General features: G+C 41.2%; 2 protein-coding genes across 5 annotated transcripts in view; both read left to right on the top strand.

Annotated features, from left to right (window-relative positions):
* The window catches only part of LOC309526807 (uncharacterized protein C5orf58), a 140202-nt gene that overhangs the window by 100619 nt on the left and 25449 nt on the right, over nt 1-14134 (top strand). The window contains exon 4 of one of the 4 annotated variants that reach the window (XM_082213103.1): nt 9094-9567. The exons of the other annotated variants lie outside the window; for them this stretch is intronic. Coding sequence (XP_082069229.1) covers nt 9094-9133 — 40 coding nt within the window. The 3' untranslated portion in view covers nt 9134-9567. Of the gene's footprint in view, nt 1-9093; nt 9568-14134 lie in introns of those variants that run through there. 4 annotated transcript variants of the gene reach the window in all.
* KCNIP1 (potassium voltage-gated channel interacting protein 1) overlaps nt 1-14134 on the top strand; it is a 509279-nt gene that overhangs the window by 18225 nt on the left and 476920 nt on the right. The window lies entirely within an intron of this gene.

A 14134-nucleotide genomic window follows, 5' to 3' on the forward strand; every position in this document is an offset into this window, starting at 1 on the left:
GTGACCAGAAGAGAAAGCTGCAGCCCTGAACTCACTTTTCAATGAGTAAGTCCCATTGCACTGAGTAAATATACCTAGGATCTTATTATACGACTGTGCTCCTAGGTCAGTAATGCCTTTGCCATGGGACTAGCCCAAGAAAGCTAATGCTATAGATTTGTTCAAGTTGCCACCAAAGTCTTTGTTGATTTCCCTCTCATCATGATTTTTCCAGAAGCTCATGGTGTGCACAATAGATGAATATAAAGGTTTGGGTATACTCTGCCCACAGTTCATGCACTCATCAGACCTTTGGAATAGAATATACATAACTATGCACTATCCCCAACACTGTTAAATGGGAGAATTCACTGCATAAATTGGGAATGGTACATTGGAACTTCCCAATGCACACCAGTGGGGAAATTCATCACCTGATGGGCCTGGTTCACACTATGTAATGATTTGGGCTAGGCTAAGACATTTGCCACATTGTCAGCAGTGAAAATAACAGCAAGATTATCTCTTAATTTAACTTTAATATATATAGTCACACATCTATGCACAGGCACAGTACTGATCAGTAAAGTGGAATTAAGGCTTTGAAGAAATTTCTAACCAATCTGTGTTCTGCCAGAAAATGTCAAAGAAATTATTGGTTCTTGCCTTTTGACAAACATGCTTGCCAACTTGTCTGCCTTTGTGGAGGGGGAAGATCTTTAGAAAATTCTCAGGAATTCCACTCTCCAACTCCATCATCCTGCCCTACATTTTCCTTGATTTTCTAGTCTATTATATTGCATAGTGCAGCTGAATAAATAAAAATAAATGGTTTCGAAAATTGCCTAAGGAACCAAGTTTGTACAACATAATCAGAAGTGTGTCAGAGCCAATTTCAGACTGAAAATCGAGCAGTTGCATGCCCCAGTACTCTTAAGTTCTGGTCATGGATGTAATGACTTTGACTCCATATGGCAGGGCATGTGAAGGGTAAATAAGGCTGCTTCTTATTTTAAGACTAAGGTGTTTTTTTATGACCTCTTAGTGGTATATGTTAAAAACACAATGATTATATTTAGCTTTTTTCTAGTTCTGTGTGAAAAGTGACACCACATTTTTGGTCTAAAGGCAGGATAGGGAACCTGTGGCAATCAATATGTTTCTGGATTACAGTACTCATCATCCCTGACTATTGGGAATGCTGGCTGGGGCTGACGGAATTTGGACTCCAACAACCTCTGAAAGGCAACAGGTTCCTGATCAATGATCTAGAAAGTGATTGTCTTTTAAGATGCCTGACGATGGCTTAATTCTCTTATGCCTGTTTCTGGGCAATATTGCTTCAGATACAGGTACAACTTGCAACACTGACTGTTCCTAGACATAAAAATAAATCATGCATGTAGAAAACTAGTTATCACGGACTTGGTTGGCCAACTTCCCATTTCTCCCATTAAAGAAATGTCTTGATACACTTCTATTTTCCATGATCTTCTCCAGTTAGCTTAGAGGTTTTAGTTTTGTTTTTCTCTTCCTCCCCACTCTTTTCTATACCCCATTCTTTACTTTTTCTCTCCTCATTCGCCTGCTGATTGAGCTTGTCAGTTTATTTTGCTCTCAGTGTGGATTCTTTTTAGGAGCTCAGGATACAATGATTATGTAATATGAAGGGCCATTCAATTATTTGATCCCTATTCTGGAGTGATAAGGTCTTGGGTCAGCAGCAGAATGTTTGCTTTGCATGTAGAAAGTCCCTGGTTCAATCCCTGTCATCTGCAGATAAGGCTGGGAAAGATGCCTGTCTGAAATCCAGGAAAGTCACTGTGGGTTGGTAAGGACAATACTGAGCTAGTTGGAGTTAGAGCCTGGCTTGGTTCCTATATATATGTGTGTGTGTGTGTGTGTGTGTGTGTGTGTGTGTGTGTTCCTATGGTATAGGTGCAGGATATCGCCTCAGTGGGGACTTTGTTGCAATGTGTGTGTGGGTGTGATATTTATTTCAATTGCTGCTTTGTTTGTATGTATTAATGTCAATTTAGACCTGGTCATGTGAAGGTTCAAGATAGGTACAGTGGTACCTTGGGTTACAGACGCTTCAGGTTACAGACTCCGCTAACCCAGAAATAGTATCTCAGGTTAAGAACTTTTCTTCAGGATGAGAACAGAAATTGTGCTCCGGCGGCGCAGCAGCAGCGGGAGGCCCCATTAGCTAAAGTGGTACCTCAGGTTAAGAACAGTTTCAGGTTAAGAACGGACCTCCAGAACGAATTAAGTTCTTAACCTGTGGTACCACTGTATTTGACAGAAAAGAAGCAACGTTTCAAGTTTTGTAGTCAATCTTTTTTTTTAATAGCTATGTCAGAGCATTTAAGCCGAGCACTTCCTACCTTCTTCTTATCTTTACCTTTTCTGACTGATGAAATAAAAATAAAGGATTTGTTGCCCCCCCCCACACATATAATGAAATATGTTGCAAGTTCTTATTTCACAATAATAGAATTGCTTTGTTTATCACCTTCTATTGAATCCATAACTCAATTTAGGGCTTACAAAGACCGTTGGAATATCATAAACACATATGCTATGAGTGCTAGACTTTTTGTTATTGATTTCAAAGATGACCCAAAATGATACAGCTTAACTAACTCAAGAATGTCAGAGCTTTGTGTATCTGTTCATTTTGGGAAGGTTGCAGAATCAAGTAGCTTTCCCCAGTATGGATATGTTGGAAGACAGCTTAAAATAGTATGTTAGACAACTCCATGCAATAGATTATTCTGGGCACCAAAAAAGTGTAAAGCTTTCCTCTCCACCCTAAATAAGTTTAGAATGTGAAAGTAAACATCATGTTTCTCAAAATGCTAGCTTTCAATTAAATTCATTTGATGTGTTTCAGTTACATTACATTCAATGCATTCTGAAAAGTGGAAACTGCCAATTTATATCAACTACTGTATGTGCTGGAGGTCCATTATGCAGAAAGGGCATCATGGCTTCATCTGATCTCATGGGTGACCTCCGTGTTCTAACCATGCACATATTGTATACATGTCAAAAACAAAGAGAATTTAAATGTGGTTGTTTTTGATTGATTAACTAAGTGGGTGTTTTGCTTCATCCAGTTGGACCAGGGTTGTGGCCTCATGAGGGACAGGGAATTCTACTTGGATTTAAAAGGATTGGTTGGAGAGAGATCACAGTAGGAGAATTCATGTGTGCCTGAAGGTTGGGGGAGGGAGAGGGAAAATTTGCTGGAAGGAAGAGCTAGAAGCTAGAGCCAGGCATGGTGGCTTAAAGAGGCTTGGAGAGTGAAGAAAAATCAAAGAGCTTGAATCACTGGCTAGAGCAGAAAAAGAGCTGTGGGGAAGAGTAGAATTCCCAGGAGACAGTCATCAAGGGAACTTGGAAGCTAAAAGGCAGCAGAGGCTTGTTGGAATGTGGAGGAAGAGCTTCAGTAGGAGTCCTGAACAAAGCAAGAGCCTCTACAGAGGTAAGTGGTCAACTAGAAGACTACAAGTATATAATAGCCCTCAACCTTTGCCAACCTGGTGCTCTCTCTCTCTCTGTGTGTGTGTGTGTGTGTGTGTGTGTGTGAGAGAGAGAGAGAGAGAGAGAGAGAGAGAGAGAACAACTCCCATCAGCCCCAATCAGATTGACGAAAGCTGCACCAAAGGCATTGATAACCTTTTAGATGGAATCCTGTTTTCTCACCATTGGTACTTTTTTTTTTTTAACACTACTGATGATGATGATGAACACACATGGGGGGGAATCATTAATATATGGCAGATTATTTTTATCTTCCCCTTTGGGAAATTGTTGATAATTGTTTTGATTCCATGCACTCCACATCTTGCTTTGAACTTGTGCATGTGTTCTCTAATGCTGGAAGAGTTCTATGGGAACACCGTCACTTTCAGAGGGTCTGCTTTCTCAGGAGTGATGACTTGCTGATGTTGGTGCAGAAGTACTTACCTGCTCCCATCCCATGGCTGCCTAAGCAACACTGCTAATACTAGCCTATAACATTCTGATTAAAAATCATGCTCACAGGGCACTGTAGGAGAAGCGGGGTGGGAATTTCACATAGCAGTCAAACCAGCAACACCTCAGCACATTCCCAAGATTTGACCAGCTTTATTTCAGGGAAGCACTAGTGTTTCCCACAGCAAAGATAAAATATGGGTGTAATATATAAATGTGCGACCACATTCATGTGTTTGCTGCTGAAGCATCAGTGAACACAGATATTCCCTACAGAAATCAAAATATGTAGAACAGCCATTGCTGAAAATGGTGTGAGTGTGTGTGTTTCTTTTTTTATATATTGAGGGTATGAGTGCTTCTAAAAAAATATCCAGTGGAGAAAAGCCGGAAGAAAGGGTGTTATACATTAATACCAGTTGCAAGATGTATCTGCAGCATTGCTGAGAATTCAGTTTTTAAACTGTGAATACTTCTTCTCACCAGTTGCTATTTTAATGAGCAGCTTAGTTTGACCTAGATGAGGCATCTAATGTAGTAGGTGCTTCTGATGTGGAGAACCTTATGGGATACAACTGGGGATATCTGGCTGTGATTTTATCTCTTCTCCCATCTCCTCCCCAAGAAATGACCTTAAAGACTGTGACAAATGCTAGCATGGGAGAAATGGAGCCTGACTTGCAACTGTTTTGCATAATCTGGTTATGCAAACCAGAGATGGTTCTTGTTTGAAAGCTTCTCCTCTTTCATCCTTATCTTGCATAGCGGTGTGGGGGGGAGGATTTGTGGAATTGTTTTATATTGTTGCGATTTTTTGCGGGGGGTTGTTAGAGATTCCATTTTTCAGCTTTGAACCAGCTACCAAGATGATCTAAGTTAAATCTCTGAGTGACGTGTAATTTTCTGAATGTGCATGCATGCCTATGCATGTGCATGAACAGTGTTTTGTACGCACCATACATTTAAGGCATCCCAGGAACCCTTACAGAGCTATAATTCTCAGCACCCTTAACAAACTACAGTTCCCAGGATTCTTTGGGAAAATAATATGCTTTAAATGTATGGTGTGTATGCAGTCTCCAGTGCCCAACCAGCGATTTTGCACCTTACAATTAATGGGTTTCATTTTGAACATTGGTAACACATTATAGGACAATTTTTCAAGAATGCTTTCAATTGGAAGAAAAAAAATGCTACCTTTGCTTTTAAAACCCATGTACAGTGGTACCTCGCAAGACGAATGCCTCGCAAGATGGAAAACTCGCTAGACGAAAGGGTTTTTGGTTTTTTGAGTTGCTTTGCAAGACGATTTTCCCTATGGGCTTGCTTCGCAAGACGGAAACGTCTTGCAAGTTTATTTCCTTTTTCTTAAAACCATTAATACAGTTGCGACTTGACTTTGAGGAGCAACTCATAGCACGCGGTGTGGTAGCCTTTTTTGAGGTTTTTGAAGCTTTTCCAAAACTTTTCCGACACCGTGCTTTGCAAGACGAAAAAAATCGCAAGACGACAAAACTCGTGGAACGAATTAATTTCGTCTTGCGAGGCACCACTGTACTGTAATAGGATAGGCTGCTGCAAAATAAATACCTGCCACATACAGCAGTCAGCTAAAAGTTTTGAGCAATCTGGAAGGTTCACTTAGAGCAGGTCATCTCAGGAAGGGATCCTTTGTGTGAGAATAGAGATACTACAATTATAAATGAACAATCTTTTCATATGCTATTTTTTTGGAGAGTATTGCTGTTTGGCTTTCAAGCAGATTAGATCAGGGGTAGGCAACCTAAGGCCCATGGGCCACAAGCTGCCCACGGGGGTTGTTTAACCAGCCCACAAGCCGCCCCTGAACCGAGCCGCTTGTTCAGCGAGTCCCCTCACACTGTGCTAAACCGGCGCAGCGTGGTGCGGGGACTTGCTTCCACAGCACCAGAAATCATGTCTGTGCATGCACAGACACCGAAAAACATGTTTGTGCAGGCACAGATGCCAGAAATCACATCTGCGCAGACGTAGACCCCGGAAATCCCGGGCGCATGCACTCATGTGCATGCACAATCTGGGCCACTGAGGGAAATCTGCTGGAGTGAAATGGCCCAGGCAAGGTAAACCTTGCCGGCCCCTGGATTAAGATGTTTCATGGATAACATTCTGTTTGGGAGCATGCTTCAGTGAAGAAGACTGAATAGTGCTGGACTGTTTAAGAACTGCCAGGTATACTCATACTGGCATTTGTTGAATAAATACTTTTATTTCTGCCAATTTAAACTAATGATATTTTTGGCAGTGTGCTTGTGTGGGCAAGGAAGATCTGGAGGACTTGAGCATCCCTCATTACCTTGGTACAAAGCTAAGAATTGGCATTCTGTGCTGGAGAAAGAAACTTGGCTGGAGGCTATTTATACTCCTTTCGTATTTTCCTCAAAGCAAAGTTCAGTCCATCCTGCTTATCAGTTAGTGTACAGATCCCACCCCTAGGTGGGATTGATGGGATTGATAGCATGGAATTCCAGAGGAAAAAACTGTTTGTATGAGAGTAAGCAAGTGTAATGTTTCTTATATTTTGCTAAAAATGTGTTGCATTTGAAACGTACATAAAATGTCATTGAAATGCATGTAATAACAGGCTGCATATGTATAAGAGAAAAGAGAACTGGTTTGACTGCTGGTTGTGATCACATTTTGTTGGCTGGCAGTGGAAGAAAGGTTAACTATTTCAATGAGATCCTTATTTCATAAGTAAACTCTTTACACAGTAAATATTAAATTGGAGGACAGGTGACCAAAATAAAAAATTGGAGCTGTGCACCCTAAAAGCCCTTAACGTAGTGCAAGGTATCTTCTCAATGTGTTTGTAAAAGTTTGTATAGTGCATGGGCTAAAAGTCTAAACTTCTACAAATCCAGAAGTTTCCAATGTGTGTTGTCTGGGGAATCTACTTTACTTTCATAAGTATAGTGGTGCAAAATAAACTTGTAATTAAATACAGTTGAGGTTAGTATCCATTTTAAGAGTTTGAGTTCAATCTGCTTTCTTAACTTTCCCCCATCTTGATCTTGCTGTGACGGGGTGGAGATGTAGAATGGAGAGCTGAAATGTCACCTGGAAGGATTATTTGCTGCATTCTGATCTTTGTATTTAATCAGGTCGGTGGCGCTGTGGGTTAAACCACAGAGTCTAGGACTTGCCGATCAGAAAGTCGGTGGTTCAAATCCCCGCGATGGGGTGAGCTCCTGTTGCTCGGTCCCTGCTCCTGCCAACCTAGCAGTTCGAAAGCACCTCAAAGTGCAAGTAGATAAATAGGTACCGCTGCTCTGGTTCGCCAGAAGTGGCTTAGTCATGCTGGCCACATGACCCGGAAGCTGTACGCCAGCTCCCCCGGCCAATAAAGTGAGATGAGCGCCACAACCCCAGAGTCGGCCACGACTGGACCTAATGGTCAGGGGCCCCTTTACCTTTATGTTGGTGAATGACATAGTAACAGAAAAATTGTAGTGATAATCTGTTTATGCACCTGCTATTCTCATTTGGGGTGAAAAAGCACAGGAGAGAGAATGGCTTATGCCACCTGAGAAGACAGGAAGCAGTAAATACAATTTTAGGTCTTTAACTCCTCCTCTACCTCTTCTAGGTAGATCCCAGTTTCATTTCCTCTTTTAGCCTGAGAATGCAGCCTTTTTCTCAGGTTCTACTAAATGCACAACTTTTCTTCTAAGATCTTCTTCTCTTCCATCTTCTTATCTATTATTGCCCCCATGTTTTTCTTCCCTCTCCCCTCTGCACCCTCAGCTCCGTCTTCCCCTTACTGGCCTTAGGTGTTTTCAGAATATTACCTCAGGGTGGAGCCAAAGCCTAGTGTATTTCTGTAATTTGAAACCCTGACTTTACAAAGGAGCTCAGATGCTTCTGAAAAATGTTATATGGAGTTGTTTCTCAACAAATGGAATGGGAAAGAGCCCTTGAATGTAGGGTTCTCTTCAGTCAACTAGGAAGCCTGAAAAAGAGTGTTTCTGGTTTCATGTAAAGAGCCCTACACATCTACAATTCTACATACACCAGAACCTGTCTTCATATACAATTGAAGTCCCTAACTCACTGAGGGTTTGAGACCCATTGGCTACCCTCACCTGGTTTAGCCAGCCAGTCGAAACCGTTCCTGGGGTGTGGTCGCTGTCACATGCTGACAGCTTCTAGAAGCCACAGGTGAGAGCTGAGTGCAGTGGGTACCAAAATAGGACAACCTACCCCAGAAAGAGCCTGACATTCCTCCACCAGAGGTACTACCCCTCCTCTAACACCCCATACACTCATAACCATGAAATTGCTATGTATAGGTGGTACCAATCACAATGGTATATGAGTTAGTGTAGCAGGTTTTATTTTCCAATAATTATATGCAGTGAAGTACACTTTTTGGACATATTCCAAAGCTTGAGTATCCAATTGTCAGTTGCCCACCATTTTTCTTTTTGATCAAGCTTTGACCTGAATAGACAAGTCAATTTATTTTGAAGTATTCTGCATCTTTTATTCTTATCCAATTTACCGTACTTTTTTTAGTTTAACTTTGTAGGCTGGATTTATTGTATATTTTCTTGTGTTGTGTCCTAGTGACTGATTTAAACATCAAGATTGCTGCAATTCAGTGTTTGATGAGGAAATGACAGACTTCTCATTATCATGACACCATTTGTCTAATGCAGGCAGGGAGAACCTGTGGCCTTTCAATGGTCAGGAGAATGGAAGCTGTAGTCCAACAACATGTGTAGGGCCACAGGTTACTAATTCTTGATCTAAAAAGCCTAGTTATTCTAAATTTACTTTTCTTCTCACATAAGAGAAGCAGAAAGCTCTTCATTCTGTTATATATAATGTGAAGCCAATTAGCTCCTTAGCTTCCTTTCATTATCGGCAAACGGGATATGCATTAGTTTTATTAACTGATTTTCTGTGCTTATTTTCTTCCCATATTTTGCGAGAAAACTAATTTGATTCCCTTTTGGGGTTCTAGGTGTGGTATGAGATGATAAGGTGCATCTTTTTTGCTATGGTTTCCAGCTGTTCTTTGATCAACCAGCATTTGTTTTCATGCATGAAGCGGCCTAAAAATTTATCCTAATCAATTTTAAGCAGAGAGAAGACTGAGTTGGAAGTTCCCGCTGAAGCAGTTTAAACAGATGGCAATTCACTATAAAAGGAAAGTTAAGGTAGAATCACCAGGAAGGAATTGCAAGACACGGGGAACAAATTCACAGAGGAGGACTGCTAGCAGTCTGTTATATTGCCGTAGCACTGCAATCATGGCTGGATCAGGATGAATTCAGCATCAGGCAGCTTTTCTTTTTTTATGTGCACCAGTCATGTGTGATTTCGAACTGTCTCAGACTTTTTTGATCTTTGCTATTATCCTGCAGTTTGCTAACAAAGAACACCATCTGCCCCCCCTTTTAAAGAGGAAACTTTCAACAGACTTAATTGATCACATGATTTTTCATATGTTGGCTGTCAAAATATAATGGAAACATGTAAGTTAAACTAAATTAATTGCAACCCTAGTATAAAGTATTGAAAATACAAACTGATATTGTCCTGAATGAGACCACTAGGACACTGAGCTCAGTCTCACCTACTCTGATGGGCAGCGGCTTTTTCTTATAAAATTTAATGTAAATCCCGCCCTTCCTCCCAATGGAGCCTAGGGTGGCAAACATTAATTAATAAAATAAAAAAAAATGTTTAAGACATCTTAAAAAACAATTTCCATACTGATGCAGACTGGGAAGGATCACAAAGATTTGTTGACAGAGGATGGTGGTCTTCAGTAGGTGCCTGCAGTACTAAAAGTGTCCCAACAACACCCAGCCCCCCAATGAGAACACACAATTGGAAGTTTGGTTACTTATTTGCAAAGCCTTCAATTACAGCAGCTCCTAAGATGCAAGAATCAAATATGCCACTGCTGTTAAATACCCAGCTAGGCATATTCTTCTTCAGACCTGTGCTTCGACCTGGATAGTTGGAGCAACAGCATGAACATGCCTCCGGCAGCAGGTTTAAACTCCCTCTTCTGATGTGGTGTGTGCAAGCAACAGTGATTTCTCCTGCATAGGAGCTCCAGCTTCTCCAGTCACTTTTACTCCCTCCTCATCCTTGGAAATAGGGGACAGAGGAGATTCTAACAACCCAACTCTCTCTTCCACTTCTGTGTCTTCCTGCAACACTTCCTTCGCCTCCGCCACTTCTGTCTATGGCTGCCCAGCTTCTTCGTCTTCCCTCTGCCTCACAGGTGGCACAGATCCCCACAAATCACCGGCCCCTTTCCCTGGATCAAGCTTCTGCCCCCCTTCACCCTGCCCACTCTGCCTACCCTTCAGACTCTTGACTGTCCCTGACAGAAAGGGAGGGAACTCCATAAGGTACTTGCTACAGCAATACTTGGTGGTGCTTAAAAAAAATCACCAGGTGGTTTCTGTTGAACGGGAAGCATAGCACATCAGATTAATGGAATGTTTGCCTGTCTGCTTAAATAGACCATTGGAACAAGTCCTCACCTGTCACCTCATCACAAATGTGAGTGAAACAGAGAAGTGTACGTTTTGACTTTGCTTAAAACAGAAGGTCCATTTTGAACATTTGTTCTATTGGTAGGAATGTGGATGGTTGTTTTTTTTAACTTAATTTTTTTTTAACATTATTGCAATGGTATCTGAAAACATCACTCAGATGCCTTGTGCAGACTTCTCAGCTCTGCATATATATCATGACTATTTAAAGACTGCTTGTGCTTAAATAGTGTGTCACCCTCCTCCCCTTCATTGTGCACCCTTCATAAAAACAGACATGATTTTAATGTAGGATTCATATAGATAAGCCTGGGAATTTTACTAAGAAAATTTATTTAAGATGAGTTTAACTTGGCTTAGAATGTATATACATGTGTTCACACACAATTTTGCTCCTATATATGCTTGCACTGTTGTAGTAGTAAGAGTTCATTTAAGGACAAAATGTAGTAAGAGTTCATTTAAGGACAAAAACATGACATTCATAGAACTGGTATTGCATGAATGTTTTTAATTTTTTTTAAAAAAAAACAAACTGTTGCAGGACCTCTCAAGTCAGGATTGTATGGGTGATGGGCTCTTAACTATTTGTCCCCTGCATTCCAGATCTGGAGTGCTATTTGCAGGTGCTATTTGCAGTAGAAGCGAAGCCCACAGTGACTACAATGGCCTCTTGTTGAATTACAATTGTGCCACACAGTTGTTGGATGGCAAAACACTAGTAATGTGTCTTTGAGATAAAATATGTTTACAGTTGTGTATTAATAGGGAAACAACATTCAAAAATCTGCATTTTCTACATGAATTAAAAAAATAAACTGTGTGTATTCTGGAAATGTGGTGGAAAAGACTTGCAAAAGCGGCATGTAAACATGGCACAAACCTGATATATTGACTTATCCATCCATCTCTACATGTAACCAAATTAAAGCATAACCCAGTACAGCTCCCCTGCCCCCAACAAAGCAGAGAAGAATAGCTGAAAAGAAACACTCATTCTCCTGGCCACTTTTTGTGTGTGTGTGGAGGACCCTATTCTGGTCTTGGTTAGTCATCAGCAACTCCACAACTGGGTAGGTTGAGTAGATGCCAACAAGCTGAAAACAGTCAAGGAAAGTGGATCAGCAACTTTTAACTAGTTATCTGATTCCTGTTTCCTACAGAGTACTCTGCAAAAGCTACACAACATTGCAAAGCCCACAATTTTTCTCCTCTGCTTTCCCATACTTGCCAATGGTGTACAAGCCATCTTAGGGATGGGATCTGTGGTGTGGAGAAAAAAGATCGTAGAATTGTCTCTGAACAATGTGATATGCTCCTTTGTATGTTCCACTTCTAAACTGTGTCCATGGCCTTACATCAGCTGTTAAATGGCATATAAAGCACAAAATTGTTGTTTTGTGATTGATCCTTTTCTATGCAAACAAACTTTGTAAGGTTTCTGTCATTTTTACCTCTCTAGCCAATAAGTTTCTTAAGTGTTCCTGTTCAGAGATTATAGCTGCAAATTGGGATGTTAGTAAGATTATGTTTAGCATTTCAAAAGCTCATTGAGAGGGGAAGGTAGCCCATTTCAGCTAATCTAAAACTAATTGCCTACTAGAATGTAAAGGAAGGCATCTCTCCCATATGTGTCTGGAAAGCCTATTTCAAAGCCTTTCAGTTCTATTCAGTAATGAGCAGCAGATTCAATCTTTTCTCCTTTTTGCTGCATTGTTCTTTTGAGACTGAAATGACAAGTTCCAAATGTGAGTAGAAATCTGTATTTTAGAAATGATATGATAAAATAGGTACTAGGTATGGAAACTTGCTAATATATTTTGGAATGTGCAGTAATGCAGTAATACTGTACAGACAACACTGGAATATTTAGAATGGCTGCTGAAAAGAAAAATAATAATAAATTACTTTTAGTTTAGGATACAAAGATATTGCTGAAGTCTTTTGAAGACAACTGACTTTAGAAATAATACAGGGGGGAAACAATTCAAAAGGTGATATACGGTAGTTTTCTCATGAATGTGATCTTTTGTTTGAAAGCACCCTCATGCCAAACCTTGTCACTACAGAGAGATGGCTAACTTTGATATGAATTTATCCAGCCCCTTGGATCTGAATCTGAGGCTTCCTCTGGGTCCCTACTTTGAGAGAAGCTCAGAGGATTGTGACAAGGGTCTTTTAAGTTCTGGCCCCCCATTAGTGGAATGCTTTCTCACATGAGGTCAATCTGGCACCTTCACTGACATCTTTTTCAGCACTACATAAAAACTTACATGTTCCCTGACTTGGTTTGCTGAGAAAGGTTTTAACCATAGCGGAGTGAGTGACCTGTGTCCTGCTTAGTCTTTTATATGTATGGTAACCTCATTAACCAGTTCTGTGGAATGGGTATTGGAGGCACTGTTCTAAAGTGGTTCTGTTCCTACCTACAGGATCATGTCCATGGTGCAGCATAGGGAGAATGTGTTTTGGCTCCATTAGCTTTGTACTATGGTGTATCATAGGGTACAATCTTGTCTCCAATGTTGTTTAGCAGCTATACTGGGTAGGGCCATTCAGAGTTTGGAGGCAGAGTTTGGAGGCAAAGTGTCATCAGTACACTGATGTGACATGCAGCTCTACTTCTTCATAACTTCTGAGTCAGGAGAGGCTGTGCATGATCTGGACCATTATCTGGTCTCAGTGGTCTCAGTGGTGAATTGGATGAAGACCCGTAAGTTGAGCTTGATCCCCAGGAAGACAGAAGTACTGTGGGTTGCTTGTTCCCATGGTCCATAAGATTGGCCAGTTGCCTGTCCTAGAAGTGATTGCGCTCCATATTAAAGAATAGATTTGGACTTTGGTGATGCTCCTGGGTCCATCTTTGTAACTGGAGGCTCAGCTAGCCTCTTTGGCTATGAATGCCTTTTACCAGTTACATATAGTATGCCAGGACACAGCTCTAGTGCTCAAAAGCTTGCTCTTATCCATTGGAGCTGTTCTTCAGTATTGTGGGCCCAATTTTATGGAACTCCCTTCCAGCTGAGATCAGAGACACCCCCTCCCTGTCAAACCTCTGGTACCTACTTCTTTTTTTTTATTCCTGCAGGCTTCTAATTAAATTCTGATTGATAGTTTTAACTTACTGTTAGTTCATTATATTGAGTCTCCTTTGCACCACTTAATCATGACTGTAATCAAGTAGTATATGAATTGTTGAAAATAACAACAACAACAACAACAACAAATTTCAAGCCTCCTCCTCTTTCTTCTTATAGTTCTTTAAACTAGATTTGGGCTAAACAGCCCTTCACCTGAGGATTGCAGGATTTGCACAAGACCATTTGACACCTGAGGTGAACCACAAAATGGTGCCCCCCCCCCACCAGGGAAGAAGGGGTGAGTGACCCTCCCCCCCACTACTAGGAACAAGGTAGGGAGAATAAAGATCTATATTGGGATCAAAGCTGGGAGGAGACCAGCAGACCTCCTATTCACCAAGAGGTCACTGCAGAGGTGGCATTGGGGGAGGGGCTGCCGAGGAGGAGGCAGATCCGGCCTTCAAAGAACAGGCCGCAACTGTGGCAGTGACAGCAGTGTTGGGAGATGCATTCGTTTGAGGCTGGATCTGC

The sequence above is a fragment of the Podarcis vaucheri genome, assembly GCF_965113315.1.
Source record: "Podarcis vaucheri genome assembly, chromosome: 2".
Lineage (NCBI taxonomy): Eukaryota > Metazoa > Chordata > Lepidosauria > Squamata > Lacertidae > Podarcis > Podarcis vaucheri.